At 49.7% G+C, this 27,335-nt stretch overlaps 1 protein-coding gene across 1 annotated transcript in view; it reads left to right on the forward strand.

Annotated features, from left to right (window-relative positions):
- The first annotated feature begins 416 nt into the window (after positions 1 to 416).
- Positions 417 to 27,335, forward strand: part of USP7 (ubiquitin specific peptidase 7) — a 76,447-nt gene continuing 49,528 nt past the window's right edge. Inside the window, exon 1 of the mRNA XM_033235781.1 lies at positions 417 to 1,145. Within this exon, the coding sequence (XP_033091672.1) occupies positions 1,067 to 1,145 (79 nt within the window). The 5' untranslated portion in view covers positions 417 to 1,066. The remainder of the gene's footprint in view (positions 1,146 to 27,335) is intronic.

Raw genomic sequence — 27,335 nt, forward strand, 5'->3', positions numbered from 1 at the left:
CCAGGCTCCCTTCCGGGCGCTATCCCGGGCAGTCCCTGGGCAACCTCCGGCGCTCGCCGCGGCGCGCTCGGCTGGGACCTGAACCACGGTCGCCGAGTGGCTTCTGGGCCCCTCCTCGTTGCCGCTCCTGGGTCTTTCGGGCTGTCCAGCTCCCCAGGATGGGGAGGATTCCGGACCACCCCCGCAGGGCTAAGTCACCGGGCGTCCAGCCTGGGCCCCCAGGGCCCGGGGGCAGCGAGCGCCGAGGGCCCGCCTCGGGACTGCCGGGCAGGCGGCGCCGGGGCGCGGCGCTGCGGGGCGGGCGGGCCTCGGCGGCAGGCGGGCCGCTCCCTGCTCCGCCTCCCGTGCTCCGCCCTGCGCTCCCGCTCCGCCCTCCGGCTCGGCGCCCGCCCGCTTGCTCTCCTCGCTCGCTCGCTCGCTCCGCGGCCCCCCATGCGGATGTGACATTTCACGCCGCCGCCATTTTGAGAGCGAGCCGAGCCGAGCTGCCGGGCGCCGCGTCCGCTGCCGGAGCCCCGACGACGACGCCGAGGAGGCGGAGGCCGCGGCTCTCGGAACGCGGCCGGCCCGTCGCCCGCCCGCGCCGCCGCTCCCGCCGGCCCCAGGGCCCGCAGGCCCGCCGCGGCCGGCCAGGCCTCCCGCCCGCCGCGCCCGGCCCGAGGCGGGGCTGACTCCGCGGCCCCCGCCCGGCCGCCCTCCGCCCCCGGCCGGCCCGCAGCCCCGCAGCCCCGGCCCGGGCCCCGGCGGCGGGAGGCGGGCCCCGCGGCGGCGGCGGCGGCGGCGGCCGCAGCGAGCGACGAGGCCGCCCGGCCCGGCCCGCCGGCCGCCCGCCCGCCTCGGCGCCGAGATTGGGCGAATCGCGAGCAAGTACGTGCGGGTCTCCCTGCCGCCGCCGCCGCCCGCCGCGGGCCGCCCCGGGGCCGCCGCCGCCGACGACGCGCGGGAGGAGGAGGAGGAGGCCGCCCCGCCGCCGCCGCCGCCGCCGCCGCCCCGGCTCGCCGCCGCCCGCCAGCCGGGCTCGCAGCCCCGGCCCCCGGCCGCAGGCGAGGCCCAGGCCACGGCCGACATGAACCACCAGCAGCAGCAGCAGCAGCAGAAAGCGGGCGAGCAGCAGTTGAGCGAGCCCGAGGACATGGAGATGGAAGGTGAGGCCCGCGGGCCGGTCGCGGCGGGGCCGGGGGGCGCCTTTCATTGTGGCCGGGGGAGCCGCGGGAGCCACGCGAGGGGCTCGCCATCTTTAACCAGGCCCCGGGCGGCCGCCGGGCCTCGGCCTGGCCTCCCGGCCCCGGCCCGGCGAGGCTGCAAAGTCATGCCGGCTCCGCGGGCGAGGGGCGGCCGCCGGGGCCCCGGCCCCGTGCATTGTCCCGACCCCGCGTCCGCCGGGCCTCCCCGGCACAAAGCGCCCGGAGTTGTAAAATTCGAGCGCTCCGGCCGCGGAGCGACGGAGGTGTTTTCTCACCCAGGTTGGGAGGCGGGCTCCGGGGACCGTCCCCGTTCTGGGGCGTCCGGCTGGATCTGGTCTGGCTGGGGAACTCCTGACCTCCCCGGGCGCGGGGCTCGCCAGCACCTGCTCCGGTGCGCTCACCCGGAGGGCGCGCCGTGGCTCGGAAGCGCTCCCCCAAATCACTTTCTAACAGCACTGCCTAGCGTCGGGCTTACATTCTAAAACACCTGCAAGGAACGCAGATGTTGTCAGGCTTTGGACTGGCCCAGAGTTCTGACCCGGGCGCTGTTGGTTTCCGAATCCACCTGTTTTTCTGGGAGTTTGGTACCTGGCAGTGTGTGGTGCAGTCAGCATCCGGCCAGGTGTGCGCTTGCAGTCGTGCGAAAGCCCCGCCGCACATGGCTGCCTGCATCAGAATCAAACCTGACTCGAAAGGTAACTCGGTTTTCTGCCGATGTGGCGGTAATTTTCCAGGGCACTGTAGTTTGAGGTATCGAGTCTTGGTTATAAAGGTTGGATGTAAAGACACTGTAAAGAGAAGGGTGTTGGATTTACGGAGTTGGTCATTGGAAGGCACTTTTTCTCATGGCACATTCCACTGAAACAAAGCAAAGTCCGAATGGTCTTTAAAAAGTTTTCTTACCTACGTGACGGGTTCAGCCTGTCGGGAGTCAAATGGAGGCCACCTGAATGAAAAGGGCGTGGAATGCTTTATTCTAGTTTTGCTTTTAGCGAGGGATCTTGGGTTGCGTCAATGAATGAAGCTCCACGGGAGCTCAGGAAAAGCGATGTGTGTCCTGTGCGGTGGCTCCAAGTGTGGGGTGCTGCACACCGGTTGGTGGGAACACTTAAGCGTGACTGGTGTTCCCCTCTGTATAACTTACTGCCAGTAATTGGATGGTCAGTGAAAAAATGGCTGGCCAGGTTGCACATGGCAAAGTGGCTGGGATTCTGCACTAGGCACTCCCCAGTGGTGTTTATCAATGGCAGTAATGGAGGACAGAAGAGCGGAGTCCACGCCAAGGACTGGGTTATCTGTTTCACTTGGCCCCAGCAAAGCAGCAACTTTGCAGAGCGCCTGGTATGTGTGATTAAACCGAATAACTGAAAAGATGTACATTACTGAGAGAATTTTGTGTATTCCTTTTGTGCTGTATTTTGCAGCCCATCTAAAACATAAAAAAAGGTTGCTTTTCAGTTTCCTTTTCAAATGGTACCTGATCAAGACAAATATCCAATAACACGAGCATATGGATTTCCCATGGCATTGTCCTACTGCTTTCCAGGTGTCTTTGGACACCAGTGAGAATTAATAAACAGAGACATTACTGCAGAGCCTGTGTGTTACAGACCTGTACCTTTGGGAAAATAACCAGGTCCACAAATTTCAAAGTCTTTTCTTTTTTTTTTTTCTTGTGATACGGAGTTTTGCTCTTGCTGCCCAGGCTGGAGCGCAGTAGTGCACTCAGCTCACTGCAACCTCTGTCTCCCGGGTTCAAGCGATTTTCCTGCCTAAGCCTCCCAAGTAGCTGGGATTACAGGCATGTGCCACCACACGTGGCTACTTTTTTGTATTTTTGTTAGAGACGGGGTTTCTCCATGTTGGTCAGGCTGGTCTAGAACTCCCGACCTCAGGTGATCTGCCCTCCTCGTCCTCCCAAACTGCTGAAATTATAGGCGTGAGCCACCGCGCCTGGCCGGTCTTTGCCTTTAGAAGACTAGAGGGTGTTGAAGTTTTAGAAATTCAGCAGTCTCCATGCATGTTTTCAAGGCTGCTTGCTTTTCTCATAAAATGAAGCTTTATTTTCGTATTACAGTTTGTATTGGAAAGGTAAGCCCTAGAACAGTTAATCTGTAAATTTACCAGAATCTCAAATTGGATGGCAGCGGTTTTAGTTACTAATGCTGATTGCTTAGACTTAAGAAACTCCTTTCTTCTAACTGGGCATCTGTTTCAATTTCATTATCCAGAAGGTCCCTTGTCTTGTAGGGAGCACATGAGGCTGTGGACAAATAATAGTGCCCTGTGAGTACCCACTGGTGTGTGGTTGAAAAAGCTACTTGTGTCTTAGGCCATTTATTTCAGCCTTCCCAATCCTGAAATGTAGCCTTACGATTGATCGGAATGTGACTTAGGACCCGAAAGAGTGAGAGAACACTTCTGTTAAAAAGCCAGAAGGGTGGAATTTAGCGGTCTCGGGTTAGCTTCATGGACCAGGCTGTGAGTGGGGTCCGGGTCAGAGCTAGAGACTTGCACCTGTTTAGTGTCTGCCTCGGTGCCTAAAGAACCAGCAGCTGGAAACTGTCAGGGTCTGAACAGCTTGAGGAGGGGAAGGCTTTGTAAACCTGGAGCATCCTGCCTGTGCCTCCTGGGCAGGGTGGTTTCGAAGGAGCCTGGGAGACTGGTTTGGTTGGTTGGTTTTTCTCTATCAATATAGGTCAGTGTGAGTTTGCTCTCCGGCCTCACATTCTTGGGGTCGCATTTGCTTTTGAGTGAACTCTGCACAGCCCTTGGATATTCACTGGAAAACAGCAGTGTTCTGGAATAGTTATTTTTAAAATGCCCTGAGCAGTTAGGAAAATGATGAAGGGTAAAGTGCGGAGAGGGAAGAGGTGAGGGGCCTGATGCAGTTTGCTGGGGTTGCAACCACACACTGCCTGTGAGGCCTGGAGCAGCCAGTTGCACGTTTCTAGTTGGAAGGCAGATAGAGCTGGGGAAGTGGTGGTATGATTAGGTCTGGCTGGGAATAAGGTTGCTTGGCAGTGTATTATTATTTGCTAACTTTGGTGGCCACGGAGGTCTAGGGGCTGAAGGAGTGACTTGCATGGGTCTCTGCCCTCTGAATACTCGATGGTCATCGGATGGTCCCTGTAGACGCTGTTGAATCAACAGGAAGTTATCCGGAGGCCTTGTTTCTGCATACAAACTGTTTTTTCCGTGGTATGGTTCTTCTGCCCGAGTGAGCAGTCTCTGTTTCAGTGTCGACTCTGAGAAGAATGGGATAGATGTTAGACTGTTGTATGACACTTAGACTGCTGCTATTAGGAGCAAATGAATGGGTCAGCTGCAGCTTCTGAAAATAATTGATCATAGGCTTCTGTGTTTTTTGTTACAGGAGTGGTGGTGGGTTTCTTCCAAACTTGTGCAGTTACTTTTCTGCTGAAGCATGTTTGGGAGTAGAAAGTGACTTCTCCTGAACACACCCAGCCAGATAAACTTGTGCTGTTCTAATTTATTATAACTAAGGAAGATTCTTTCAAATAGCACTGTAAGAAGACAAAAGTCAAGTATTTCGAGGGTGTCGGTTTTCCTTATGTTGGCATATGTTGCTAAGATAGTTCTTTGCAAAGTTACAAGATGCACATCAGCTCAGAGAACCCAGTAGAGAAGAAATTAGGCCAAACCTAGCATCTCACTCTGATGTGAGCATGTCAGGTTTTAATGATTCAAAGCGTTTCCCCAGGCTCCAGCTCTCCTGATTCTTTCAGGCTGCTGATATCCTCGTTATAATTTTTTCTCTATAACCAAATGATCGATACTAGCAAATGTAGGAAGAAGGTATCCTTTCTTTTTTTGAATTCATGTTTTGGAAAAGGAGAAAGAGGTCATTAAGTTAAAATTCATGGTAGGACAGACTGTGGTGGCTAAGGCAGTCTAGATTTAGAGCCATGCCTGGGTTTGAATCTGGGTTTTGCCATTTGATTGCTGTGGTACCTAATGTGCATTGCTTAAGCACTTGGTTCCTCAGTTTCTCTATCCCTTAAAGGAGGTCACTCATGCCTGTCAAGGTTGTTGTGAGACTGGAATCGCCAGGCACATATAAAGTGCCTGGCGTGCAATTTGGAGCATAGGAGATGTTCAGCGCATGGTGTTGCCTTGATGGTAGGGCTTTCGCAGCCAAGAAGACGTGATACTTAGGTTAGAACTAAAGTGGGGCACACAGCACACGTGGGGCCGTCGAAGATGGTTGCTCTGCAGAAAAGGCCCGCAGTAACCATAGCCGATGTGGATTAGGAAGAAACCATCCGGCCTCTGCCTAAACAATGCTATTCATGAAATCTCGGGCTTGATGTGCCTGAATAGGGGTTTTAATATTAAAGGTGTAATATTTTGAGAACGATTCACTGTATGGTAAAAGTCGAGTGGATTTGGTGCCATTTGCCACTGATGCTTAATTTTAGTCAGCCTGGTGGCCTTCTGATGATTCTTGCGTGAGTGCTAGAACTCCCCACGAGTGTGGGGAAGTGGAGCACTAGATAGTGGCAGGAAACCAGGTCCCTGAGTGTCCAGAGGTTGGGAGTCGGCCTTGAACTCTGCCGTCTCTATCCCACATCCTGTTGCCAGGCCCTTGCTGCCTCATGCTGGAACTGTGGCGGTAGCCTTCCTCTTGGTCCTGCTTCCAGCCTGCCCGACCCCACACGCTATGAAAGCTGCTGCCCACAGGACTTCTGTCTGTCACTGCCCTGCTGAAAAGGACTCGGTGTCCCGCCTTTCCTACAGGAAGTGGCACAGCCAGAGTCTCAGGATGGCCCCAGCCTCGTTGGTGCTACTGACTCCCAGCACACATGCACTTGTGTGGGCACAAACAGGACAGATACCCCCGGAAAGTGGTTCAAAATCCCACCCAGGGGCCATCTTTCCTCTAGGCCTAAAGGTCGCCTCTGCCCCTTGGCTTGCATAAGACCTGTGCACTTTTTGCCCCACCTGCTACTGTGCTGGTGGGATGGGCGTTTGGGTCCCTCCTCCACACTGTTGGCTTGTTTGCTCTGAAGGTGACCGTCTTAGTTTCCTTTTTTGTTAAATTTATTTGTGGGAGATGCTCTTTCAGGAAACAGGTTTTCAGTGTACTCTGAGAATAAACAGTAGTGCAGGAGGTGGCTGGCTGGCAAGTGGCTCTCAGACGCTGAAGCCATAAAATGGTATTGCTTTGATAAGTGATCATTCAGTTTTATTGCTTTTAACGTTAACGTAATGGTTTTTTTTTGATCCTTTTGGAAGTAAAAGCCCGTTTTCCAGACAAAGACATTGCTAGACTTTCATAAATAACTGAAAATTTCTTTTGGGTATTTTGTAAAGTCTATTTTTGTTACTGTTTTTGTGTTTAAAAAATTTTTTTTTGTTTTTTTTAAATTTAAGCGACAGGGTGGCTCTGGCTGTAGTGCAGTGGGTGATCATAGCTCACTGCAGCCTTAAACTTGCGGGCTCAGGTGATCCTCCCACCTCAGCCTTCCAAGTAGCTGGGACTACAGGGTTGAGGTGACCACATCTGGCTAATTGGTTTTGTTTTTTTTGTTTTGTTTTGTTTTTCTTTTTTCTTTTTTTTTTTGAGGTGGAGTCTGGCTCTGTCGCCCGGACTGGAGTGCAGTGGCCAGATCTCAGCTCACTGCAAGCTCCGCCTCCCGGGTTTACGCCATTCTCCTGCCTCAGCCTCCTGAGTAGCTGGGACTACAGGCGCCCGCCACCTCGCCCAGCTAGTTTTTGTATTTTTAGTAGAGACGGGGTTTCACTGTGTTAGCCAGGATGGTCTCGATCTCCTGACCTCGTGATCCGCCCATCTTGGCCTCCCAAAGTGCTGGGATTACAGGCTTGAGCCACCGCGCCCGGCCTTTTTTTTTTTTTTTAAGTTTTGTAGAGATGGAGTCTTACAATGTTCAAACTGGTCTGGCCTTCCTGGCCTCAAGCGATCCTCCTACCTGAACCTTCCAAAGCGCTGGGATTATAGGTGTGAGCCACCTCACCTCACCCCGCCTGTTTATGGTTTTTTGCATGAGTAACAAATAGCGTGGATATCCTGCTTGATTTCCAAGGCAAAGAAATTTTACCCTGGAGAACAAGAGTTGTAACAACATATTTCTTGCCATGTACCATGACAGAGTTAGATGTTAAATGTCACCTGCTTTAGAAATTGCTTGTTCTGAAGTAATTTGGACTTAAGAAAGTTGGAGGAAGCAGGGTTTTAAGTGTCATGCGTAGGCGAGAAAGTCAGTTAAGCCATTTTTCTAGTAAGTTAACACATGCCTCGGCTAATGAGAAGTCAGATGTGTTGAAATTTTTGAAGAGAAGCAGGTCTACTTCTGAGGGTTGGTAATTTTAACTTTTTATTTGGAAGTTGGAAACAGTAATTAGTACGTTTCTTGTATGGGGAAATACACCAACCTGAGCTAGAGCGGGGATGCTTCCAGAATTCAGTGATGACAACCCTGAGACAGGCTGGCAACAACCCAACATGGGATGGGAAGAGGGTCGTCTGGGAGAAGGCACCCTGAGAAATAGCGTCGACTTGTCTGTGTTGTGCTGCCCAGAAGGGCTGGGCATGTCTGAGGCTGCGCTGGGAGTCCTGGTGGGTAATGGGGCACTGCCTGCCGGGGGCTGGGCTCTCACTATCCTATGCCTGTGGCTGTGTAAAGCAAAATCTTTTTTTTTTTTTTAAATACGAAGTCTCACTTTGTTGCCCAGGCTGGAGTGCAGTGGCACGATGTCGGCTCACTGTAACCTCGGACCCCTGGGTTTAAGGCATTCTCCTGCCTCACCCTCCTGAGTAGCTGGGACTACAGGCACACGCTACCATGTCCGGCTAATTTTTGTATTTTAGTAGAGATGCGGTTTCACCGTGTTGCCCAGATAGTCTTGACCTCCTGAGCTCAGGCAATATGCCTGCCTCGGCCTCCCAGAGTGCTGGGATTAGAGGCGCGAGCCGCCGCACCTGACCCAAATTCAGTTGTTAGTGTACCCCTTAAGGGGTGGAGACACTGTTGTGAGGTCACAGCTGTTCATAGTCGCAGAAATGCCCATGTTTCCTTGGAAGGAGCCCATGTTACCTGCGAGGAGCTTTAACTTCATGAATGTTTGAAACCTGGGAGCAAGCGTTGTGGCCCATTCTCAAGGTGGTGATTCTCTTTGGGTCGTTGAGAATCTAAAAGCTATTTAGAAGGAGACTCCCTTGTGAAACCAGAACGAGTCATGTGATTTTCCTGCCTACCATAGAAGATTAAAAAATCAGGCCCCTCTGTTTTGATTGCACGCCAGTAACGAAGGTTTCCTGACATCCCGATACTGGGAGGGCAGTGTCCTGTGTTATGTAGTAACCTCCAGCTCTTGCAATAAGTTGTTAAACTGGCATCTGGTTGGGAAAGTGTGCTGTGTGAGTTTGGTAGGGTGACCTGTATTGTGGAACGTGGTCCCATCCCAGGGTGTGGCCGCAGGTGTCTGGGTGGTAATCTGACTTCTGGCTGTCCCTCTTGCCACCCCGTTCACAGTACTTCAGAAGAAGTTGAGGAGAGTGTTTCCAGGGGACACTGTGTGGCATTGCCGTGAATGTGTAGGCTGAGCAAACCTTTCTACTCCGCAGCCCCTTAAAAAAGCTGTAAGCTGTTGACCTCAAGTTGCAAGTACATTTCATCAATAAGACTTTGGGGAATAAATTATATTTCATGACTCTTAATTGACCTTGTGCAATTGCTATATATATGTATTTTTTTGTTTTTTGTGTTTGAGGTGGCGTCTCCCTCTGTCGCCCAGGCTGGAGTGCAGTTGTGCAATCTCTCCGCACTGCAAGCTCTGCCTCCCGGGTTCACGCCATTCTCCTGCCTCAGCCTCCCGAGCAGCTGGGACTACAGGCGCCCCCTGCCACGCCCAGCTAATTTTTTTGTATTTACTGAAAATAAATACGAATAATAAATCTCTCTAGTGAAAATAAATCTCTCTACTGAAGAGAGAGGGTTTCACTGTGTTAGCCAGGATGGTCTTGATCTCCTGACCTCTTGATCCGCCCACCTCGGCCTCTCAAAATGCTGGGATTACAGGCGTGAGCCACCGCACCCGGCTTTTTTTTTTTTTTTTTTTTGAGACGGAGTCTCGCTCTGTCACCCAGGCTGGAGTGTTGTGGCCAGATCTCAGCTCACTGCAAGCTCCGCCTCCCGGGTTCACGCCATTCTCCTGCCTCAGCCTCCCGGGTAGCTGGGACTACAGGCGCCACCACCTCGCCAGGCTAGTTTTTTGTAGTTTTTAGTAGAGACGGGGTTTCACCGTGTTAGCCAGGATGGTCTCGATCTCCTGACCTCGTGATCCGCCCACCTCAGCCTCTCAAAGTGCTGGGACTACAGGCGCCGCCACTTCGCCCGGCTAGTTTTTTGTAATTTTTACTAGAGACGGGGTTTCACCGTGTTAGCCAGGATGGTCTCGATCTCCTGACCTCGTGATCCGCCCGTCTGGGCCTCCCAAAGTGCTGGGATTACAGGCTTGAGCCACTGCGCCCGGCCTTTTTTTTTTTTTTTTGAGAAGAAATCTCGCTCTGTTGCCAGGCTGGACTGCAGTGGAAGGATCTCGGCTCACTGCAGCCTCCTCCTCCCAGGTTCAAGCGATTCCCCTGCCTCAGCCTCCCGAGTAACTGGGACTACAGGTGCTGCCACCACGCCCAGCTAATTTTTTGTATTTTAGTAAGAGACAGGGTTTCCCCATGTTGGCCAGGCCTGACCTCATGATCTGCCCGCCTTGGCCTCCCAAAGTGCTGGGATTACAGGTGTGAGCCACTGCGCCTGGCCATGCAATTGCTATTTTAAAACATGCTTGTGAACCTGGGCGTGGTGGCTCATGCCTGGAATCCCAGCACTTTGGGAGGCCGAGGTGGGAGGATCACTTGAGCCTTGGAGGTCAAGGCCCCAGTGAGCTATGATTGCATCACTGCACTCTAGCCTGGGGCGAGACACTGACTGGTCCCAATACTGTCCATCATGTAGAAATGAAAGGCAAACAGATTATTGAAGAAGTAAAGAAACAGCCATACAGAAAGAGAAACTCCAGTTTATTAAATACAACAAATGTAAAACTACATTTCAGCAGTTATTGTTAGAACAAGCATACATGGGAAGAAATAAAAGAATTGCAGAAACTGCAGATTCATAGAAAGTGGGTATAGGTGATAAGTAGAGTGACTGGTCCACACATCACTATCATTCACCCTGTGGTAGCTGAACAAAATGTGTGAAACAGCAATTGCTGTTACTGTTTTTTTTTTTTTTTTCTTTTTTAGTAGAGACGGGGTTTCACCGTGTTAGCCAGGATGGTCTCGATCTCCTGACCTCGTGATCCGCCCTCCTCAGCCTCCCAAAGTGCTGGGATTACAGGCTTGAGCTACTGTGCCCGGCCTGTTACTGTTTTTTTATTTTATTTTTATTTTTTGAGACAGAGTCTCGCTCTGTTTGTCAGGCTGGAGTGCAGTGGCACTATCTCGGCTCACTGCAACCTCTGCCTCCTGGGTTCACGGCTTTCTCCTGCCTCAGCCTCCCGAGTAGCTGGGACTACAGGTGCCCGCCACCACACCGGCTAATTTTTTTTGTAGTTTTAGTAGAGGCGGGGTTTCACCGTGTTAGCCAGGATGGTCTTGATCACCTGACCTTGTGATCCACCCGCCTCGGCCTCCCAAAGTGCTGGGGTTACAAACGTGAGCCACCCCACCCGGCCCGCAATTGCTGTTATTAAACTACGAAAACTTCAAGTGAATACATACTTTCATATTTAGTTAGTAAAGTTTTTGGTAAGTCTTCATCTCTGTAGAAAACTTCAAGAATGTATCCTATAAACTTATAGCTAAATTGTCTTCCATTGCAAAAAATAGATTCTGGATTTGACTTTCTGAGTTATGGTTAACAGGGTAATCCTAAAATCTCACAGGCTGTAATGTGGTCCGATTGCCTGTGACCTGAATGCAGTCACGCCTCATGTGATGAGTTTGAGAACACCCAAGCTGCCTCATGCTCTGTTTAGAGAGATGAGCGAGCCCACTGAACACATGTTTGGATGTTGCAGCAGAGTCAGATTTCTTAAAAAGCCATCTAAGGCTCAATCTCCATTTCCTTTAGGTTCCCAGGGGCACCTGTTCAAAGCCTCTGCTTTGAGTGGCACTGCGCGGGACACCTGTCTTCTCCCCAAGCCCCATTTCTTACTGCCTTGGTTTCCCCTTGGATCGTAGCTCAGACTTCACTTAGTGGCAGAAGGGGTGTCCTGTGGTGTCCACAGAGGCTGATGTAGGCTTTTGTGCATCATACGTCTCCTGACTGGCAGGAACTGGGCTGGCTACTGGGTTATGGTCCCAGCCCTGTCCCCGATGGGACTGCCTCAGAAAGTGAAGGAACCCTGAACACATGTGCAGGGGAGGGCTTCGGCAAAGCAGCTGTGACATAGGAGAGACAGGACTGGCTTCCCGCGGGGAGGGGGAGCCTCGAGTGAGGCCTCACAAAAAAGGCGACACAGCTGAGTGTGAAAAGAGGAGGTGAGGCCAGGTGTAGTGGCTCACGCCTGTAATCCCAGCACTTTGGGAGGCCGAGGCAGGCAGATTACCAGGTCAAGGGTTCAAGACCAGCCTGACCAACATGGTGAAACCTCGTCTCTACTAAAATTACAAAAAATAGCCTGGCATGGTGGCACACGCCTGTAATCCCAGCTACTTGGGAGGCTGAGGCAGGAGAATCGCTTGAACCCAGAAAATGGAGGTTGCATTGAGCCAAGATCGTTGCCATTGCCCTCCAGCCTGGGTGACAAGAGTGAGACTCCAGCTTAAAACAAAAACAAAACCAAAAAAAAGGGAGGCGAGTGTGGTCACAGGCAGGAGGGGTGGAATAGCGGGATGAGTTTGGGAACTGCCAGACTCGGTGACTAGAGGTTTAGGGTCTGGTTGGCAGAATGATGCCCCCGTCCCCCAAGGGTGTCCATGTCCTAATTGCTGAAACCTGCAGATGGGATTTTGCAGACGTGATTGAATTCAGGATCACTAGTGAGGAGATGGGCCGGCGTGCCGCAGGTGGGCCCAGTGTACTCACTGTCATCAGCGTCAGAGTGAGTGGACCTGAGAAGACAGGGGCAAGGGAGAGCCCAGGAATGGGGCGGCCCTAGGAGGCAGAAGCGGCAGGGAAACATTTCCCCCAGAGCCTCCAGAAGGATTGAGCCCCGGCCAGCACCTTGGTTTTAGCCCAGTGAAACCCATTTCAGACTTCCGACCTTCAGAGCTGTGAAAGAACAAGGCGTGTCAACTTATCTGGTTCACCCAGAGCAAGTGGCAGAGCTGGGATTGGAACCCATGTGGTCTGACTTCACCTTAACCAGTATGTGCCGTTGGTCATAAAGTAGCGGCTACTGATTTTTAATAATTAAGTTTTAATTATTACTATTTTTTTGGAGACAGGGTCTCCCTCTTGCCCAGGCTGGAGTGCAGTAGTGCGATCACCGTTAACTGTAGCCTCAAACTCCTGGGGCTCAGGCACTCCTCCCACCTCAGCCTCCCTAGTGACTGGGACTACAGGCACTCCATCCCCGGCCAGGTTTTTTTTCTTTTTTGTATAGATGGGAGTCTACTTTTTGATTTAAACACTCTCCTGCTTTCATTCATTTTCCTATCTCATCACCCAAAAGTCAGGAACTGCAGTTGGGCTTCCCAGTCTGAAGGTTGTGGTGTGGTTCACCACATGCTTTGAATATAGAAAGTAACCCACTGCCTGAATAGGCCAGGGCCACTGATACACTGCAGGTGGCATTTGGTGGCATAAAAAGAGATGAAGCAAAATAATGCACATTGGTAGATTTCTTCCTTTGTGAATCAGGTGTTCAGTAACAAGTTTTAATGAGATCCTGAGCTGAATGAATCATTCCTAAAGCAAACCATCCTGGGCTGTATGTGTCTCTGAGTGTATGGAGGGATTTAAATGTGAAAAGGCCTGAGTCTCGTCTCCCAGGGCTCAGGGTGCAGGTGCACAGCGTCTCAGCATACCCAGGTCTCTAGATGTACAGAGTTAGATATTACAGCATTTTAGACCTAAGTATAGCCTCATGGGCTCAGGTCCTCAGTCATCCTCATGCCCACAAACGCTCTGCATTTTCAGATGAGCAAATAGGATATCCAGGCCCTCTCTCCAATCCCGCAGAGCTCATCACATGAACCTGACTGGCTCAGAGCCAGGTGGGTGAGCCCCCTGCTCCCCGGGCCGTGTTCTCTGTGAAGTCCTGGCCAGCTGGGGTGGTGTCCTTCCTGTTGCCTAAATCACCTAGTTTATTTAAGACGGCAGCTTTCACAAGGTGGAAGGAAAACTGGGTCAGGGCTACCAGAGGCTCAGGATTCCTTTACTGAGCAGAGGTTGAAAGAAATTAGGTGACTTAAGAGGCCAGTCTCCTTGCTTCATTAACTTGTAGTTAGCTGTGTCGTATTTATTGTTTCCGTGGCATATTTTGAATATTTTCCATGGGGGCCTCTTTCCCTGACAGTAGATTTTAAAGATTAAATATATGTATACACACACAGACACACACACATATATATATATGTGATGTACATCTTCATAGGCAACTTTGGAAACTATTTAGTTTGTAAAGTGACCGTAGCAGTCAAATAACAGTGGCAAGACTACAGTTTAAAATACAGAAATCCTTACTTGGTTTAACTTTAAGTCTTGCCTGTTAAGTCACTGATTGAAGAAAGCAGAAGGAAACGTGGCTTTTTGATCTTAGGTTTCTGCATGTGCCTGCTGCTCACACAATGCACAAGAGCTGTGAATTCTTTGGACATTGCATCAGGTCAGTTTTTTTAGTCTGTGCACAAATATTAGCTTGAATGCTTACTTAGTGGTCACTAACTGTACATGTGGTTCTCTTGGGAAAAATAAGACAGGAGACCCAAGTTCTGGCCTCAGGAGTGACGGTGTGCACAGAAACAAATGACACTGAGTGCCCGCTCAGACCACTGCCGTGCGCTGGTCAGTGCCTGGGGAAGACATGCATGTAAGCCAGGTGACCCTTGGGTCCCTCGCCAGTAGGACGTGGCCCTCCAGGTGACTGGCTGAGCGTCAGAATGCAGGGCACCCGGGCACATAGCTTCTGAATCTTGGACACTTAGCAGTGCCACGTTCATGGCAGGCAGGGCTGGGGTGGTAACTGAGACTGTTGTCTGGCAGCGCCCAGTCCTGTGGGAAACGTGCTACTGAAAGCTCTGTCCCAGCCCAAGTGATCAAAGTCTTCAGTGTTCTCAAGTTGGGGTTAATTGCCTATGGGTAAGGGGTCTGGAAAGAGGAAGAACACGTTAGAACCACACATCTGCATTTACTGTTAATGATCAGTATTTCCTTTGGAAATCAGAAGCTGTTACTTAAAATCTAATTCTGTTTTGATGACATTAAGTCCTATACTTGTTAAAAGGGCTTTTATTTTTCTTAAAATACTGTTTTAATCTTGAGTGTTTACCAGAGAGCACTGGGTCCCATCTTTTTTTTAGAGCAGAAAGTGTCTGTTGTGGCCCCTACTCTACAAGCCTAGAAACCAAGGCTCTGAGTGATAAAATTATTTCTAGACCTTTGCTGTCCACTGTGGCAGCCACTAGCCATATGTGGTTGATTAAATTAAATACATAAATATTTGATTTTTTGGTCTCCATGGCCATATTTCATGTGCTCAATAAGTACATGTGGCTATTTAAGTAAAATTATATTGAATAAGATAACAATACTAGTTCCTCTGTCACAACAGCCATGTTTTTTTTTTTTTTTGAGACGGAGTCTCGCTCTGTCGCCCAGGCTGGAGTGCAGTGGCCGGATCTCAGCTCACTGCAAGCTCCGCCTCCCGGGTTCACACCATTCTCCTGCCTCAGCCTCCCGAGCAGCTGGGACTGCAGGCGCCCGCCACCTCGCCCGGCTAGTTTTTTGTATTTTTTAGTAGAGACGGGGTTTCACCGTGTTAGCCAGGATGGTCTCGATCTCCTGACCTCGTGATCCGCCCGTCTCGGCCTCCCAAAGTGCTGGGATTACAGGCTTGAGCCACCGCGCCCGGCACAACAGCCATGTTTCAAGCGCTCAGTCGCCACGTGTAGCTCCTGGCTTCTGTGTTTGGTGGGACAGCGCTGCTCTTTAGACAGAGCCTGTGACTGGGGGGTTTTCCTTTGCTATTCTAGGGGATAGCAACCCTTAGACCTCCTTGACCAGGATGGTTTAGAATATGGAAAGCCAACCATTTTCATGTAATAACTTCTTAGAAGGAACTTCCCCAAGCTCAGCTTAGGACATCCTTGCTGGTAATCACCGCTTCAGGCCCGGGGGGCTTGGAGGGGAAGCAGAGATGAAGTGATAAGGTGTCTCTGCCTAAGGAAAGCCAGCATGGTTCAGATAGGTCATAGGAGCAAATATTGAGGGCAGAAGGTGATGAATGCCCAGAGGTGAGCCAGGTGGGGGCATGGAAATTGAAGAGCGAGATTGCACCCCGAGAGCAGGAAGGCATGGTGAAGAGGTGGTGGTGTGGTGGGCCTTAAAGTAGAGTTAGGACTTGAGCTTGGGGAATTGGAGGTAAAGATGGCAGTGGCAAGGCTTCTGGGTGGATGAAAATAGAAGCACCGGCTGTCCTGGACATGGCCGTTGTATTGGAATTGCCACATTGTGTTGTGTTACTTCGCTCTTCTTCACTAGACTTTGAGGTTGTAAAGTTCACGGACTGTGCCCCGGGCATTTTCAATGCCTTGAACAGTAGTGTTTCTCCCTACACAGACCCAATCATCAATTGCTTTGCATTTTTATGTCTTAGTTTCAATCCGAGTGGAATGTGCCACGATGTTTAATGCCAGTTAACTTTAATTTTACCTGATTTGGTAACAGTTGTAAAGGGTTAGATTTGCATCTGTGCTTTTTGATAAAATTCGCTAACAATCATGATTTTTAAAATAACTTCATTGAGAGATAATTCACATATCACAATTCACCCATTTAAAGTGGGTTCAGTGGTTTTTAGTATTCACAATTGTGTGACTATCAGCAATCAATTCGAGCACATTTTTATAACCACAAAAGGAAACCCTGTACCCATTAGCAGTCACCACTAATCTATGGATTTGCCTGTTATAGACATTTCATAGACTGTAAGCTTCCCTCCCGCCTTTGAAGATCTTGTCAACCCGGCTGGAGTGCCGTGGTTTGATCATAGCTCACTGCAGCCTTAAACTCCTGGGCCCAAGCCATCCTCTCCCATCTCAGCCTCCCGAGTAGCTGGAACCACAGGCACACGCCACCATGCCCGGCTAATTTTGTATTTTTGTAGAGACGGGGTTTCGCCGTTTTGTCCAGCCTTGTTTTTGGCTGCTTTTACTTAGCTTAATATCCTCAGGGTTGGCCGGGCGTGGTGGCTCAAGCCTGTAATCCCAGCACTTTGGGAGGCTGAGGCGGGCGGATCACGAGGTCAGGAGATCAAGACCATCCTGGCTAACATGGTGAAACCCCGTCTCTACTAAAAATACAAAAAACTAGCCGGGCGTGGTGGCGGGTGCCTGTAGTCCCAGCTACTCGGAGGCTGAGGCGAGAGAATGGCGTGAACCTGGGAGGCGGAGCTTGCAGTGAGCCGAGATGGCGCCACTGCACTCCAGCCTGGGCGACAGAGCGAGACTCCGTCTCCAAAAAAAAAAAAATTCTCAGGGTTCACCCACATTGTAGCCAGTAGTCGTTCCCTTTTCTTGCAGAATAATATTCCATCGTGTGGAACTTCACCATGATTTAGCAAAGAGATGTGCAAGTTCTTAGGATTGTGTCATCTATAATAGGCTTTAGTCAGTATTTTTAAAGGGATTTGAACTTTTTTTGTAGTTAGGAATATGCTTCACTTACTGAGTTGACTGAGGGCCAGATGTGGCAGCTCATACCTGTAATCCCAGCACTTTGGGAGGCTGAGGCCAGTGGATAGCTTGAGCCCAGGGGTTTGAGACCAGCCTGGGCAACATGATGAAAACTCGTCTCTACAAAAAATACCAAAAATTAGTCAGGCATGATGGCATGTGCCTGTAGTTCCAGCTACTCCGGAGGCTGAGGTGGGAGGATTGTTTGAGCCCAGGAAGTTGAGGCTGCAGTGAGCTGAGATGGTGCCACGTGTACTCCAGCCTGGGCTGGTGGGAGGGAGGAATCAAGGTCAGTTGAGGGTTCCATCAAGGGAGCAGAAGTGTAGGAAAGGGATGCAGGGATTTATTAGTGGGATTTTACTGGACACAGTGGTGGGAGCTCGATTAGCATCTGGGTCTGGTGCCAGAGCTGACCGACGTCTGCAGGGCATGTAGTCTTCAAGATGTGGTGGTGGGAGTGGGGAGCCAGGCTGTGCTGCACTCCAGAGTGCCTCTCACCATGTCCAAGCCTCCAGAGCCTAATGACCTGGGAGGCAGAGAAACCCCTAGGCGTAACGGCATGTGGCACCTACTTTACTCCTGCCTTCTGAATTGCACACTGAGGGTCTCAAAAGTGGGAGCTGTGCAGGGAGGGGCATGGCATGCCCACCTAGCTGAGGCAGCTTGGCACAAACCCACCAGGCAGCCCCACCTCTGGAATCGCCAAGCTTTTGGTGGCAGGATCCTGTCAAAGTCCTAAAAGACTTCACCCATTAAAGAGCTTTTGGTGGTTGGGTTATAGCTACTGTTATTTACCATATAGAAATTAAGGCCAACCTTAAATAGTTATTGATTGAAATACAATAGACGCACCCCTGTAATCCCAGCATTTTGGGAGGCCGAGGTGGGTGGATCACTTGAGGCCAGGAGTTCGAGACCAGCCTGGGCAACATGGTGAAACCCAGTCTCTACTAAAAATACAAAAATTAGCTGGGTGTGGTGGTGCACGCTTGTAGTCCAGCTAATCAGGAGACTGATGTGAGATAGTCGCTTGAACCTGGGAGGTGGAGGTTGCAGTGAGCCGAGATGGCGTCACTGTACTTCAGCCTGGGTGATAGAGTGAGATCCTGTGTGTGTGTGTGTGTTGGGGTGGTTGGGGCTGGGGGGCACCGCTGTGGGAAAACAATAAACCGGGACATGGTGATGTTGTATAAAAAATAGTTATTTTCCAAAAGTCTGTTGAGAAGAATGGCATTGCTTTACGTTTTTGTAAATTTGTTTACTGTCTGTCTTAATAGAAGACTTCTTACCTGCTTTTGCGTTCAGTCAGGTGCAGTGTAATTTTAATTAAAATATGAAGAAAACCCAATCTTACAGAGATATACTGAAAAAAACAGGAGGAATGCTTTGGTAGCCTTTTTGGATGGTTGTGGCTATTTGATACTACAGCAGAACAAGTGGTAGATTAATGGAGGTTAATTACACCCCCGTTACGTTAAGTTCATTGATCTCTCATGCACTTTCAGTGGATTTTTTCCAGTTGCATTCATTGGCCATTTGGAAAATACGGATTCATCGAGTTATACAGGTCTGCTAAATGTTGCCACATTTTGTTATACAGTTATATTAAGAAATTGAGTTTATATGCCCAGACGTCGGCGTTGTGGGAAACCCTGCTGCTGTTTGCTCTGTGGGTGGAGCCTTCTGTGTGCTGGCAGATGGTTGAGTGGTGTAGTGTGAGTGGCTGTGTGGAGGCCGCCTCCTCATCTGCTGGCCTGTAGGGCTGGGGTACAGGCCAGTGACCAGACTACTGGAGGTGTGCATTTGCCATGCCTGTGTGCTCTTCAGAGTGTCAGTTCAGGTGTTCTGACTTTTTAGTTGGGTTGTGTCCAGCTGTTGAGTTTTGTGAACTGTTTATATATTTGAGATTCGAGTCTTTGTAAGATACACGATTTGCAAATATTTTCTCCTGGTCTGTAGCTTGTGTGTATTCACTTAACAGCTTCTTTCTGGAGCAAATGTCCAAATATTTGCCCCACCCATCATGATAGATGTTCTCCTGTGTTTTCTTACAGTCTTACAGTTTTCCATTTCATTGTGAGCTACTTTTTATATAAGGTGTGAGGTTTAGGTTGAGTGTCTTGTGGGGGAGGGGCTATAGAATCCGGTTGTTCCATGGTTCCATGACTTTTGTTAGAGACTTTTTCCTTTGAATTGCTTTTGTACCTTTGTCAAAAATCAAATGGGATCTATTTCTGAACTCTTCCATTCTCCTCTGTCTGTTCCTTTGCCAGCAGTGCTGTCTTGATTATGGAAGCTTCGTACGGGTAATGTGATTCCTCAATCTGTGCTGTTGTTTTTTAATTTTAATTTTAATTTTTGGAAATGGGGTCTCGCTATGTTGCCCAGGTTGGTTTCTGATTCCTGGCCTCAAGCAGTCTTCTTGCCTTGGCTTCCCAAAGTGTTGGGATTATAGGGTAAGAGCCACCACACCCGGCAAATCTGTTACTCAAAATTGTTTTACCTACTCAATCTTTTAATTGTTCCATATAAATATTAGAATCAGCTTGTCCATAGCTATTAAAAATCCTGCTTTTTAATTGGACTGTGTTTAAATGTATAGATTAATTTGGAGAGAACATCTTTACTGTGCTGTCTCCCAGTGCATGGGCACGGTATGTCCCCAGTCTCAATGATTGTACCTCTTACGAACAGCTAGCATTCACAGTACATCACTAGTGCACAGAAATGTTCAAGGTGTCTGTTGGTTTATAGGTTGAACTGTTCCCCAAGCCCCCACTACCCCATGAACAAATAAAACAAGATTTACTTTGCTATTCTCTGGACAACTAGTCTTCCCAGGAACATTTTTGTTTGTTTGTTTGAGACAATGTCTTGCTGTGTTGCCCAAGCTGGAGTACAGTGGCGTGGTCTTGGCTCCCAGATACAAACGATTCTTGTGCCTCAGCCTCTTAAGTAGCTGGGATTACAGGCGTGCACCACCACACCTGGCTATTTTAAGACAGAATTTCACTCTTGTTGCCCAGGCTGGAGTGCAATGGCAGAATCTCGGCTCACTGCAACCTCCACCTCCCAGGTTCAAGCAATTCTCCTGTCTCAGCCTCCGGAATAGCTGGGATTACAGGCGCCCACCACCATACCCAGCTAATTTCTGCATTTTTAGTAGAGATGGGGTTTCATCTTCTTGGTCAGGCTGGTCTTGAACTCCTGACCTCGGGTGATCGACCTGCCTCGGCCTCCCAAAGTGTTGGGATAGGTGTGAGCCACCGCGCCCAGCCCACCTGACTAATTTTTGTATTTTTAGTAGAGATGAGGTTTCACCATATTGGCCAGGCCGATCTCGGAATTCCTGACCCCATTCATGTGCCCCCCTCAGCATTCCAAGTGCTGGGATTATAGGCGTGAGCCACCGTGTCCAGCCGCCAGAACCTTTTCAAAATCCCTTTGACTAGATTTTCAAAAGATGTGACAGCCCTTGAATTGCAGATGTTCCATAAAAGTCTGCAATGGTCCCTTCTCTAAAGGAGATGAAAACCTGAATGGTGGTCTGTGTCTCTGGTGGCCTAGAGTAGACTGGCAGCCTGTGACATGGTGCAAAAGAAAAAAAAAAATAGTTTTCTTTCTCTACTAAGTTGTTCCCGTTTGTGGTTTTATTCAAATAAAGGAGCCTGTTTGAAGTTGGTTATGTTTGACTAGTTTTAAAGGACTTAAATTAGCACAACCAAGAGTTTGCATAAAAATCTCCTTTCTACCTCTGACCTCATCCCCAGAACCCAAACTGGCTTGTCTTTTCAAATAATTTTTAGGGAAAAACAGACATTTAAGAGAGGAAGCTGCTAGTTAGTTGCCAAGGTGTAAACGGACCTTCCAGGCCACAAATAGCCCAGGCAATTCCTTTGTTCCAGGACTCTGGCCCCCTCCTGACTCCAGGCGGGCAGCTGTTGCACCCCCTCTCTCAGCTGCCAAGGGGGTGTCAAGCCTCAGCCAGTATTTTGGCTGTGCTTTTTTTTTGCACCTCTGTTGCCCTGTGTATTTTTGCTTTTGTTTTAAGAGTAATATATATCCCCGGAAACATTCAAACATGCAAGGAAAAAGGCAAGAAGGAGAGATTCTGTTCCTCAGAGGGAACTACCATTATATACTTGATATATCATGGATATGGTCCCAGTTCATTCTTTTTTTGATTGTTTTTTAATTTTAGAGACGGGGATCTCCCTATGTTTGCCCAGGCTGGTCTTGAACTCCTGGATACTGCCTCCCCTGCACCTTATAGTTTTTAAAACCGAATTATTGTAGAATAAGCAATAAAATAAATGTATTAGAGAATTGAAATTTTAAAAACCAAAATGTTTTCCTATAAAAACTTAAACTTATGTTTAATTTAAAGTTGTGCCTCTGCAGGAAGCACTGTTTGTGTTTATCCCTGGGCATGAGTGCTCATTTTCTTGGGGAATGGGTTTTTGTGGTAACATTTCAAAATGAGTGAAAGGACAATCAGCATTTTGGTTTGATACATACTGCCTTTGGGAAGGACAATTTGACTCTAGAAAAGTGTGTTCCTGCCAGCCATTTGACACTACCCATATGGTAGACCTTCAGTACCAGTGAGCATCTCCATTGCTTTTCACCATTAATCTAGCAGAGGAAGAGTGGTATCCCATGGTAACGAGAGAAGTGGAGCCTGTTGGTTAGTCATTTGTGTTTCTCATGGCATTGGGGCCCTGCATTCTCGTTGTTAATCCTTTGCCTCTTGTGTGTCACAGATCCCCATCCAGGTGGTGGCATCCCTTGCCCTACCGTGTCTGTGCAGCTTGGTTCCGGCCACGCGTGCTGCGACTGCCTTCCAACAGCACTTGCATTGTGCTGCACAGTTGAGCAGATAATCCTGTTTCTTTTGTGGAACAAACGATACATGTATAGAATCAGTACAGGCATAATTATAAGCCCTTGTGCTGTATTTTAAACCCCTCTCAGTGTACAACACAGCATTGAAACCAATCATCAGTGTTTGGACAGGCATTTTTGGTAGTTAGGATGATCTCTAGGGAACAGATGATTTTACATAATGAAGCTAAACTGAAAGCTCCAAACAAATAGTTTTATTTAAGGATCACATATTATATGTGGCCTTCTTTGGGGCTTGGTTTTCATATAGCTAATTTACATCAGGATTATTTCAGCATATAGAGCAAACCGTCAGATTTTAATACAGTAGGTCCACTTTGAACACTCAGGCTCCATTGCCTTAAAGCTAGGTGGGTAGCTGACCTCAGGGCCCACAGTGGCTGAAAAGGCACAGGACTGAAGGCAACCTAGCTTAGTAGTATAGGACTGTCTCCTGGAAGTGGCTTTCCAGCCAGCCTAATGAGGGTGCATAGTTTTATACACTCCAAGTAACTGGAGTGTATAAAATCACAAAGTGGCTGGACGTGGTGTCTCATGTCTGTAACCCCAACACTTTGGAGGCCGAGCTGGGAGATTGCTTGAGGCTGGGAGTTAAAGACCAGCCTGGACAACATAGTGAGACCCAATCTCTACAAAAAATACAGAAACTAGCTGAGTGTGGTCGTGTGCACCTGTAGTCCCAGCTACTCGGGAGGTTGAGGTGGGAGGATTGCTCGAGCCTGGGAGGTTGAGGCTGCAGTGAGCCGTGGTGGTACCACTGCACTCCAGCCTGCCCAACAGAGTGAGACACTGTCTCAAAGATAAGTAAGCCATAAGCCAAAATTGTTAATAAGACCAGAGGGATTCAGAGTTATTTAGGAGGGCCCTGTTTTAGAGTACACAGGGGTCTATGTTGATAGGCTGGGTTGAGGTGTGGGTGTTCAGACCCTCACAGTCCTGCAGAACAGCAGAGGAGCTTGTAGGCAGACCCTTAGCATGTGATAAGGGTGGGACAAACCCCACTGCTGTGATATTTGGCAGGGCTGGTACCAAGATGCCCGTGCTGGGGCCGTCTCAGGTCCGACAGAGCCCTCCACTGGGCATCCTAGTCACCCCGAGTGTCCCAGTACCTCCCAAGGACACAGATGGCTTCCTGTTCATTGGGTGGAACACCTGCTGGGAGGGAACATTTTAAAGTTAAGACTCCTTATGATGGCCTTCAAGGCCTTCCACAGCCTTGGCCCTGCCCACCTTCCATTTCCCACCCATCCCCTTCCCACTGCCCTGTTCCTGTTCCTGTTGCAGTTTGCTCTACCTGAAAGGTACTTCTCCATCTCTGGCCGGCAGGCTTCTTGCACTCTGTGCTTGCCATCCATTTGTCTCCTCCTTCATGACTAAGGGACATGAAGCAGCCCTGTGGCTGTCACTGTGTGCTGTTTGCCATCTATGGCGATGAGCACCAAGGGACTTGCCTCCCACTCATTAGTGAGCACCAGGAGACCAGGGGGCATGTCTGCCCAGTTCCCTCCTGAACCCTGGACCCAGCCATGCTTGTGGCACATACAAGTTACTGAACATGTTGACTGACCTGCAAGAAGTGGGTGGCCTCTGCCGAACTGCAGCCAGAGATGCATGCCTTTACTCTCAGGCGCTTCCTGCTTGGAAAAATAGCATATTAGGCTACAGAATCAAATGTCATCTTTTTAAAAGAGTTGTTAACTGCAGGCTGCAGGATATGTAGGGTATGTCCACACTTAAGGCGATGCATGAAATCCTAGCTAATGGTGACAGCTTACAAAGGTGATTTCAACATTATTTTTGAGCATAGTTGAATTTTTCCACTTAGGATCATGTTCTGGAATTGGCTCCTTCCAAGAGGTTTCAGGTGCTCAGTCAGGCACACAGGGCATGAGGGCTGGGAAGTATTTGGGGGGTCCTCATGGCCCCATGGGCAGGGTGGTCTTTGTGAGTGGGGCAGCAGCTTGTTGGCATACAAGGGCAGTGTGGCCTGGCCAGCACCTACCACTTTCCAGCCAGTGGCTGGAAGGGGTGATGAACCTTGAGTCCCTGAGTGCTGGACGAGAAGAAGGGTCCTGGGGTGGAAGGGTAGAGAATTCTTTCCTGCTATTCCTGACTTTATTGTATCCTATTATGACCTTCGCCCCCACTTGATTAACTGGAATATATACAGTGTGTAGATATATAGATAATAAGCAATTCTCCTGCCTCAGCCTCCCGAGTAGCTTGGATTACAGGTGTGCGCCACCATGTCCGGCTAAATATTCCAGGGCCCTACCTGAAGCCAGCTCGAGCTTTACCTAGGAGAGGTCTCGCAGAGGGGATTGAACTCACTCCACGGCCTCTGATCTTTCCCACTCCCTGGAATGTCCAGAAGATGGCTGTCAGGAGCTTCTTAGGGAGTGTGGTAACGCTGTATTTTTTGGCAGCCACCATCGTCCCTGTTTATGTGGATGCCTTGGGAGCTCACAGGCTCTCACCTCTCCTTTCCTGATGCAGGGAGTCATTGCTCTAACTACCCCACTTCTTGCCCTGGGTTGCGTGGTCCCAAGGTAACCCCTGCCCTTCACTCTGATCAACAGCCCTGATGGTGGCGTTCAGCTTCTTGGACGTTCCTAGTACACCTTTTGCCTCTCGTTGTGTTCCAGAAGCTGAGGAGTTCTCCTCCACACTGTGCTGGAGGCTGGTCCTGTGCTGGAGCTGGCCAGAGCATTTGGCAGTGTTCTGGTTCTTGGATAAATGTGTTGATATTTGTCATTGGACAAAGCATAGTTAGCCACTTGCAGAGACCAGATGTGTATATGACCTGGTTATAGGATGAGTAGACAGGTGACCTGGCTGTAGGATGCATGGACAGATGACCTGGCTATAGGATGCGTAGATAGGCAGCAGGATGGGAGCCACAGCACAGGCTGTTTGTGAGAGCATTTGGAGTAGCAAAAATAAAGAAAAAACCTGGATGGAAACAGTCCTTTTTTTCTTTTTTTGGAGACAGAGTCTTGCTGTCACCCAGGCTGGAGTGCATTGGCTTGATCTCAGCTCACTGCAACCTCTGCCTCCCTGGTTCAAGCGATTCTCGTGCCTCAGCCTCCCAAGTAGCTGGCACTACAGGTGACCACCACCACCACCACCACCACGCCCAGCTAAGTTTTTGTATTTTTAGTAGAGAGGGGGTTTCACCTTGTTAGCCAGGCTGGTGTTGATCTCCTGACCTAGTGATCCGCCTGCCTCAGCCTCCCAATGTGCTGAAATTACAGGCTTGAGCCACTGAGCCCGGCCAGTCTTTTTTTTTTTTTTTTGAGACGGAGTCTCACTCTGTCGCCGGGGCTGGAGTGCAGTGGCCGGATCTCAGCTCACTGCAAGCTCCACCTCCCGGGTTCCCGCCATTCTCCTGCCTCAGCCTCCCGAGTAGCTGGGACTACAGGCGCCCGCCACCTCGCCTGGCTAGTTTTTTGTATTTTTTAGTAGAGAGGGGGTTTCACAGTGTTAGCCAGGATGGTCTCTATCTCCTGACCTCGTGATCCACCCGTCTCGGCCTCCCAAAGTGCTGGGATTACAGGCTTGAGCCACCGCGCCCGGCCGAGCCTGGCCAGTCTTGATCTCTTGACCTCGTGATCCACCCGCCTCGGCCTCCCAAAGTGCTGGGATTACGGGCATGAGTCACCGCACCCGGCCCCCTGAGTATTTTTAATACGCAGTTTGTTGAATCCACAGATGTGGAAGACTGACTGTATTGTTTCTTTTTTTTCTTTCTTTTTTTTTTGAGACGGAGTCTCACTCTGTCACCCAGGCTCAGTGCAGTGGCGCGATCTCCACTCTCTGCAAGCTGTGCCTCCTGGGTTCATGCCATTCTCCTGTCTCAGCCTCCCGAGTAGCTGGGACTACAGGCGCCTGCCACCACGCCCGGCTAATTTTTTGTATTTTTATTAGAGACGGGGTTTCATTGTGTTAGCCAGGATGGTCTCGATCTCCTGACCTCGTGATCTGCCCGCCTCGGCTTCCCAAACTGCTGGGATTACAGACATGTGCCACTGTGCCCGGCCGACTGTATTATTTCTTAAGACTGTGTGTGAATCCACAGTTAACTCAAAGTTTAATCAAGAAAAGTTTAATCAAGTCAGTATAGTATGGTGTAGTAGCAGTCCTACAGGAATCCAAGTTATTTTGGGAATATCCATATTTAAAAGCATATGTAGTCAAAGAACTTCAGCCTTCTTGGAGTGTCGTGCCTGTTTGCTTAGGACTTTTCCATTCTTCTTGCCTAGGTCCTCTTGTGGCAGTCAGTGCCTGTCCTAGTCCAGCTGTGACCCTGGTCTGGTGACATAGGATATTCTGCCCTACCTTACCCTGGGGCCAGTGACGATTACCTGATAATTGTACAAGGCCTGGCACATACATAATAGGGGCTCATTGGAGTTACTGATTGATGAAATACTTAAGCAGATGGTAGTTCCTTCTCATGTGGTCAGTATTTTCTCTCCCCCTCCTACCCCCACATAGATGCAAGCTCCCCAGACTGGCAGCAGGTCTCCTGAGCAATTCTCTTGTCCAGTTGTCTCCTGGCATCTGTGTGGAAAGTGTTTTGTGTTTCAGCTCCCAGACTGCTTTTTTGTCTGCCTTGAATTGCTTGAGAATTTAAGGCATGCTCTATATAGGTGCATAATGCAAACATTTTTCCCTGTTTTTTTTTTTTTTTTATAGCCTATTTAAGAGACAGGGTCTTAAATGGGTAATAGGTCTTAATAGGTAAGGCTGACTGCAGCCTTTGCCTCCCACCTCAGCCTCCCATGTGGTTGGGATTACAGGTGTGCACCACTATACCCAGCTGATTTTTTTTTTTTTTTTTTTTTTTTGAGACAGAGTCTTACTCTGTCACCCAGGCTGGAGTGCAGTGGCGCGATCTCGGTTCACTGCAACCTCTGCCTCCCAGATTCAAGTGATTCTCCTGCCTCAGCCTGCCGAGTAGTAGCTGGAATTACAGGCATGAGCCACCACGTCTGACTAATTTTTGTATTTTTAGTAGAGATGGGGTTTTGCCATGTTGGCCAGGCTGGTCTCAAACTTCTGGCCTCAGGTGATTCGCCGGCCTCAGCCTCCCAAAGTGCTGGGATTACCAGCGCGAGCCACCATGCCTGGCCCAAATTGCGTATCTTACAAACAAACTAGTTGATACACGTTGTTTCCGGTTAATCCTTTTTTAAAAAGACAAGGTCTCACTGTGTTGCCCAGGCTAAAGGGATCTTCCTGCCTCGGGGTCCTAAGTGCCTGGGATTCCTCCTGCTTCTTAGGCTGAGAGGGCGTTCTACTTTGCCTTTTAAAAATTAGCTTTTAGGCCAGGCGCGGTGGCTCAAGCCTGTAATCCC

This window comes from Trachypithecus francoisi, unplaced genomic scaffold (assembly GCF_009764315.1).
Source record: "Trachypithecus francoisi isolate TF-2019V2 unplaced genomic scaffold, Tfra_2.0 Lachesis_group15, whole genome shotgun sequence".
Lineage (NCBI taxonomy): Eukaryota > Metazoa > Chordata > Mammalia > Primates > Cercopithecidae > Trachypithecus > Trachypithecus francoisi.